The sequence below is a fragment of the Magnolia sinica genome, chromosome 13, assembly GCF_029962835.1.
Source record: "Magnolia sinica isolate HGM2019 chromosome 13, MsV1, whole genome shotgun sequence".
Classification (NCBI taxonomy): domain Eukaryota; kingdom Viridiplantae; phylum Streptophyta; class Magnoliopsida; order Magnoliales; family Magnoliaceae; genus Magnolia; species Magnolia sinica.
This window is the reverse complement of record NC_080585.1, coordinates 17,466,128-17,472,688: the sequence shown is the minus strand read 5'-3', so window position 1 is coordinate 17,472,688 and position 6,561 is coordinate 17,466,128. Positions and strand designations below refer to the sequence as shown.

The 6,561-nt window shown below is 36.0% G+C and overlaps 1 protein-coding gene across 1 annotated transcript; it reads right to left on the bottom strand.

Moving 5' to 3' along the window:
* Window positions 1–406: 406 nt before the first annotated feature.
* LOC131224047 (DNA polymerase delta catalytic subunit-like) lies at window positions 407–1,093 on the bottom strand. The gene is made up of 3 exons (XM_058219625.1): window positions 851–1,093; window positions 668–757; window positions 407–586 (listed from the first exon to the last, which is right to left on the bottom strand). The coding sequence occupies exons 1-3, from the start codon at window positions 1,052–1,054 to the stop codon at window positions 422–424; spliced, it is 459 nt and encodes a 152-aa protein (XP_058075608.1). The 5' UTR covers window positions 1,055–1,093; the 3' UTR covers window positions 407–421.
* Window positions 1,094–6,561: the final 5,468 nt, after the last annotated feature.

Here is a 6,561-nt window from a genome sequence, read left to right as displayed (position 1 = left end):
AAACGAGATTCACAAATCTGACCCAAAATACCTGAGGGAAGGCTATGATGATGACGATGGTACACACGAGGTCTCATGTGCAACTAGTTGGACTATTGGTTATTGACCAACCAGCACATAAGATTCAATTTTTCAAGCGTGTCTAACATCCAACCAATCAAAAAGGTTGGCACCTCCATGAAAACACATGATGCAAATTTCAGGTTGATCAAATAATCAAGTAGGCCAAACCACAAAAAACAATGGACAACCGCTCAGCCAATCCAAAGTACATGTGTGGCACATCTGATGAGTGGATAGACCCGATTTATGTCCTAGGTGATCTTCATGGCCGGACCAACCTATTGGAGGGGGTGAATGTCATACACACGATACATTAACAATTATGCACTAGGACCATAACTTAGCAAATGTAGGAAACTTACCTGATTAGAGCTTTGCAGCCAATGCAACAAAGTTGTTTCTTAGCAAATTTCATGATACCGCTGTTTGAAGGAGTTGAAATGGAAACTGATCTTGTGTGGCTGCCATGGAGAAGTTCCTTTTCCGCATTCTTCAGAATGGGATCAAATATTCTCAAAAGCGGCTGTAACATGGAAAATACTCAATAACCAGGTCAATCAAAGAAAGTAGTGAAGTAAATCTTGAAGGAAATACCAAATAACACCTTGCTAATTTGATTTTCGAGATAGTAATGGGAATCAATTGGAATGTTATTCTCTAGCACGAAGATAGGATCCTCCGACCTTTCATAAGCCTGTTTCATTATGAACCAGTGGATTTGAAAGCGTTACCAACGAACACAGAAAAAAAACAACTCACAAAGAACAAGCATCACATAACCAACTACCTTGGCACCTTTTGCAGCTTTAATAATAACATACGGAACACGATCCCCAACATTTGGAGCAGTGGCAGCATCCCGCTTTTCATGACAACCACACAAGCAGAAAATAAGAGCATGCAATAAAATAAAATAAAAATGCATCTTGCTGTAAGAACAAAGATAGGAATGACATCCAATTTGTTTAAATAAATACTGATTCGAAATCATGAGAACAATTAGTTGTACTTTATCAGAGACCAGATTTCAATATTAAAAAAAGAGCAAGAAGATGAGCATGAAGTACTAAGATGGGAAGCATAGGGCAGAGATCCTCTCATCCATGCATCTCCTAAATTAGAAAGTGGAGTTGGTTTTAAGTGGAGTTGGTTTTATGCTTGTTTTGGGGTTAGAGGAATGTGGAAAAAGTTATCATGTTTAAGTTTGGTCAGATACATGTAAGAAGTTACCTGACATGGATTGAGTTCAGGAAATGACTGTGCCACACATCTACAGGCATGCTGATCAAGATATGGTGTAATAATTGCCTCAGCTTCCAATTGTCACATGGATCATGTCTTCCACTACAGGTTTATTCCATTTATTCCTATTTTCTCTCACAAGTCATATATCATGAACCATGAACAGATTGGTTTCTTATTTTATGTCGAAGCATCAAACCACTAGCCCTTCAAGATTGTGGATTTTGGTAAATTATAAAGTGAAATATTTTACTAAAACTTATTTATACTCAAATCTTTAGTTTCCAATTTCAAGGATCCAAACTGCTCATAAAGAGGGTTTCTATAAATGGGCCTGCATGTCTAGAATCTAGATATGTTTTATGCAAGAATCGCATGACAATTTTACAAAGTTTTTAGTTAATTGTATTCATATTAAATAAGTTTTGATGGTGTTAGCACCAACTCAAACCCTCAACCTTGGGGCCTATTGAGCCATTACATGGAACAATGAAACAAATTATCGACTGATGAAGAAATTATTCTAGCATTGACCTCAGTGAAAGGATGGTGAGGATTTGGATTCTAGCATGCAAGAACAGCCACAACTGCTTCCCTGTATGCCAACCTTAGCTTTAACTCCTCCGGAATTTCAGTACTATCTTCTTGACCGGTTTCAAACGTACCCTTTTACTGCGAGTGGGTAGATTGAGAACATGTGTACACAGTTGAATTAGTGAAACACTATAATTATCCATGTAAGTGGGAAAAAAACAAAACAAAACACCTACCCTCTTCAAGGCTTCCAACAGTTCTTCTCATCCAATGTAGTCTAAATCCTTTTTAGCAGTTAAAATTCCAGGTTCATTCCTGCCAATCAGTTGCAAGATGGTTTTTAAAAAAATCTCCTAATGGGAAAATAGAAACAATTCATTAGGAAGTAACTAAAATATATTTTGCAGCTTTGCGCCAGTGAAATCTACAATAAGATCTGCAATTTCTAGTAGAAGGATCTCCATTTCCTCTTCTGACCGGAAATAATACAAAGCAGATGGACCATAGGAGAAGGTAGCTTTTATGATAAGGTCCAATAACTAAGGGACCAAAAATGAGAACAGAAGAACCAGCATCATTTGAACTAGGTTCCTCTACTAGAACATGTTATGACCAATCTACAGAAAAGGCCGCATGCTATAAATAAGCATACGTAAAATGACAAAGAAGTACGAAGGCTTATCAACATCTGTCACTGCCACAAGTTTTGAGCATGCCAAACTACATGGTTTAGTGGTTCAAATTGTTGATGTGATGCACTAAAAAAAAAAAAACCCAAGATTGCCAGATCCTAGTCATAGCTATTTGGCCAGTTTTCTATAGAGTTTGAACTATCACTATTTTTTCTTTCTTAAATGTGTACTTCTTGGCTGGGTATTGAAGGGTTGGAATATTTCAATATTGAGGAACTTTGGTGTGTGGGTCATCAATAGTGAAACGCATCATATTCCTAGTTGGATAACTGAACCATGAGCCACACTAGCACAAACTCAAGTCATGAAGATCATATAAGAACTGAGGCTCAAAGCAAGCTAGACTACTACTTCCCTATTTTCAACCATCTCTATTAACAAGGTGATTCATCCAGCCCAGATGGGGGATGCAAGAGCACAAAATCTGAGCTCGTTGGCCATCATACCTACAGTAAGGATAAAAGAAAATTAATCTGACAGTTTATGCTTTGAAAAAAGATGGAACTATCCAATCAAATAACAAGAGAAAAAGCTGTCTTTCAAAAGACTAAATAAATAATCAAATGATAAGAGAAAAATATTAGAACTAGCGAAAACCTTCTCATATATTTTCTAAAATTTTCAAAATTCAGAAAAGTTAATCAGGTATGGCTTCTGCTTGTGAGCTCCTAAGTTAACTGACTGTCATGGTAAAATGTATAGTTGCATTCCTTCCATTTGCACCAGTTTCCATCAGCTGACGACTTTGTACAATTAGTTATATATATCTTGTATTTTTTACTTATTGAAGTACCAAATTCATGGAAAAATAATCAACAAACATAAACATCAAAAAAGAAACAAATAAAATCATCTCAAAAACCTAGTTTTGCCTCTTGAAAATTGATACATATCACTTGCTCTCAAATTACATTCATTTGCTATATCCATCCATATATATATGGATATATGGATGGATGTGTGTATGTGTGCCTAAATGACAAGAAGCAAGAGCATGTCCACAAGCTATAAATCACCCTCGCCTTGTATGTAAACACATGATTTTTTTTCAATGGTGTAAGCAAACACATGATTAGAACATTTAAAGCTACAAAATTTGAGAAACCGTAAATGAGAAGCGCAAATCCCTGGATCTATCCCATACACAATTCCTAACTTAGTGAATGATTTTTTTTTTTCTCTTCATAATGAATAGGAGAAATGATTCACACCGTCCCCTCCTTCCCACCAACCTGTCATGTTTGCTAACATCCCACTTATGAAAAGATGGACCCCACCAAATATCACCTGCTGTAAAAATCAGGTTGACCTATTTACTTAGCTAGGCAACACCTGTTGGTGGACCCTGTTGATTTTTGGATGTTCTACACAAGTGACAGATTGACAAGAAAAATAAGATTTTTGTGATCACATATAATAAGAGTAATCATGGGCAAAAAGGTTTTCTGGATGGTAAAATAGAAAATGTTTAAACTAAAGAAAACCCACAATCAACACATAGAGTATTAAACAACTCTCGTCCCACAATCGTTTCACTCCTCTGCAATATGTAGCTTGAGATTGCTTGTATTTTTAACATAAAAAAAGAAAACCCAAATCAGGAATTTTCTCACATGTATTGAAATTCCAAGAAACCCCTAACTTCATCAATCAGATCAAAATATCCACAACCAGAAATAAAATAAAAACATAAAGATATATATATATATATATATATATATATATAGAGAGAGAGAGAGAGAGAGAGAGAGAGAAGCTCATTGTTAGCTTAGTTGTAAAGTTTGGTTTATTGTGAAACAAAACCAATTGCAACCCCACTGGAAGGGCTCAAAAGCTAAGGATGATAGATAGCTAATGATGGATGCAAGCCCACTCTCTCCCTTGATTTCCCCACTCTCACCTCTCCGTCTCTCTCTCTTGAAGCAAAAAAGAAGAAAAAAAAATCTCTTTTATTTTTTTTTCAATCCATCTTCCATTTTCTTCTTAACAAGAAAATCCATATTTACTAATATTCTCATTTTTTTATTTTTCAAAAGAATGAGTTCGGACTCCAAAAGCGTCGGCTCCAGCACTCGTACTTTCAGCCCAAACCCTAACCAAGGACTCCAAAATTACAAAGTACTCATAAACATTCATTGCAAGCATTTTCTGTCTATGTGCATGACAACCATACTGTTGAGATCAATCCTCTTATTTTCATTTACAGAAACTAGTAGATGACAAATTATGTGTAACATACAGAGATGGTTCAGCCACTTGTGCAATTAGGGAAGGTTCAAAAGGATATACATATTTGAAAGTTGGTCAAATCATAAACAGACGTATTATGGAAGGGGACATTGTTTTCATTAATAGGCTACCTAGTACTCATAAAAATTCATTACAAGCATTTTCTGTCTATGTGCATGACGACCATACTGTTAAGATCAATCCTCTTATCGTCATTTACAGAAACTAGTGGATGATAAATTATGTGTAACATACAGAGCTGGTTCAGCCACTTATGCAATTAGGGAAGGTTCAAAAGGGCCGGATTTCCACATCAAGCATCAGTTGCATACATATGATACAAAAGGACAAAAGTATCACCTTCAACATGACTGTCAAACAAGTTTCCTCACCAAAAATTCAGATCACAAGCCATCATGGCATGTGTCCAATTTTTGTGAAAGCACAAAGTAAATGATTGATACACATTGTGCACAAGATGACCAACCTTGCATACAAAGGTCATTTTCTCATCTTAATCCAGGGATGTTAGAGACAACTGAGAAAGATCTCCAAGGAACCTCATGAGCCTCCCCACACCTCATATTACATATGGTCATGGTTCAAATGTAAAATGGTAACACAGAAACAAAAAATTAACATCACTATCATACATGGAATTTGACAAAAATGAACTAGGCTCACGTATCATACTTTTAAGGAAAATGTGTACCTCCCTTGTTATGTCAATAGCATGAGAAGGACCTGAAGTCAAGGATTCGTGTACCTGATTAGAGTTCAGAGAAGTTATTAAGAATAGAAACATGACCAAATGACAATAAGCCAGCTTATAAAAATAAATGGTTAAGAAAAGAGGGAACCGCTATAATGACCATGATGAAGCTGTCCATTTTTTATGGACAGCATTGGAAGGGCTTGGCATTTGCGTCAGATGGCCGTGTTTATATCTGTATTTTTAGGGACCATACCCTTAACCTAAACCAAGACCTATGACCTAAAACCTTAACCTATAACCTAAACCTCAACCTTAACCTAAACCTAAACCTTAACCTAAAACTTAAAACCTAAACCTAAACCTAAAACCTAAATGTATTCTCAAATCCCTAAACGTAAACCTACACCTAATCCAAATCTTAACTCCCTAACCTAAACCTATACCTAAACTTGAAAACCTAAACCTAAACTCGATCCCAAACCCGAACCCGATTTGCTAAACCTAAACCTTAACCTATTCTCAATTCCCTAAACCTATAGCTTATAACTTAAACCTAAACCTAAACCTTAACCTAAACCTATAACCTTAACCTAAACCGAAACCTATGACCTAAAACCTTAACCTATAACCTAAACTTCAACCTTAACCTAAACCTAAATCTTAACCCAAACATATAACCTTAACCTAAACCCTAAACCCTAAACCCTAAACCTAAAACCTAAATGTATTCTCAAATCCCAAAACCTATACCTATAACCTAAATCTATACCTATAACTTAAACCTAAACCTTAACCTATAACCTAAACCTAGACTTATAACCTTAACCTAAACCTATTCTCAAATCCCAAAACCCATACCTATAACCCAAACCTAAACCCGAACCCGAACCCGATTTCCTAAACCTAAACCTTACTCAAATCCCAATACCTATACCTATAATCCAAACGTAAACCCGATCCCGAACCCTAACCCGATTTCCTAAACCTAAACCCTAACCTATAACCTAAACCTATACCTATAACCTAAACCTAAACCTTAACCTATAACCTAAACCTAGACTTATAACCTTAACCTAAACCTATTCT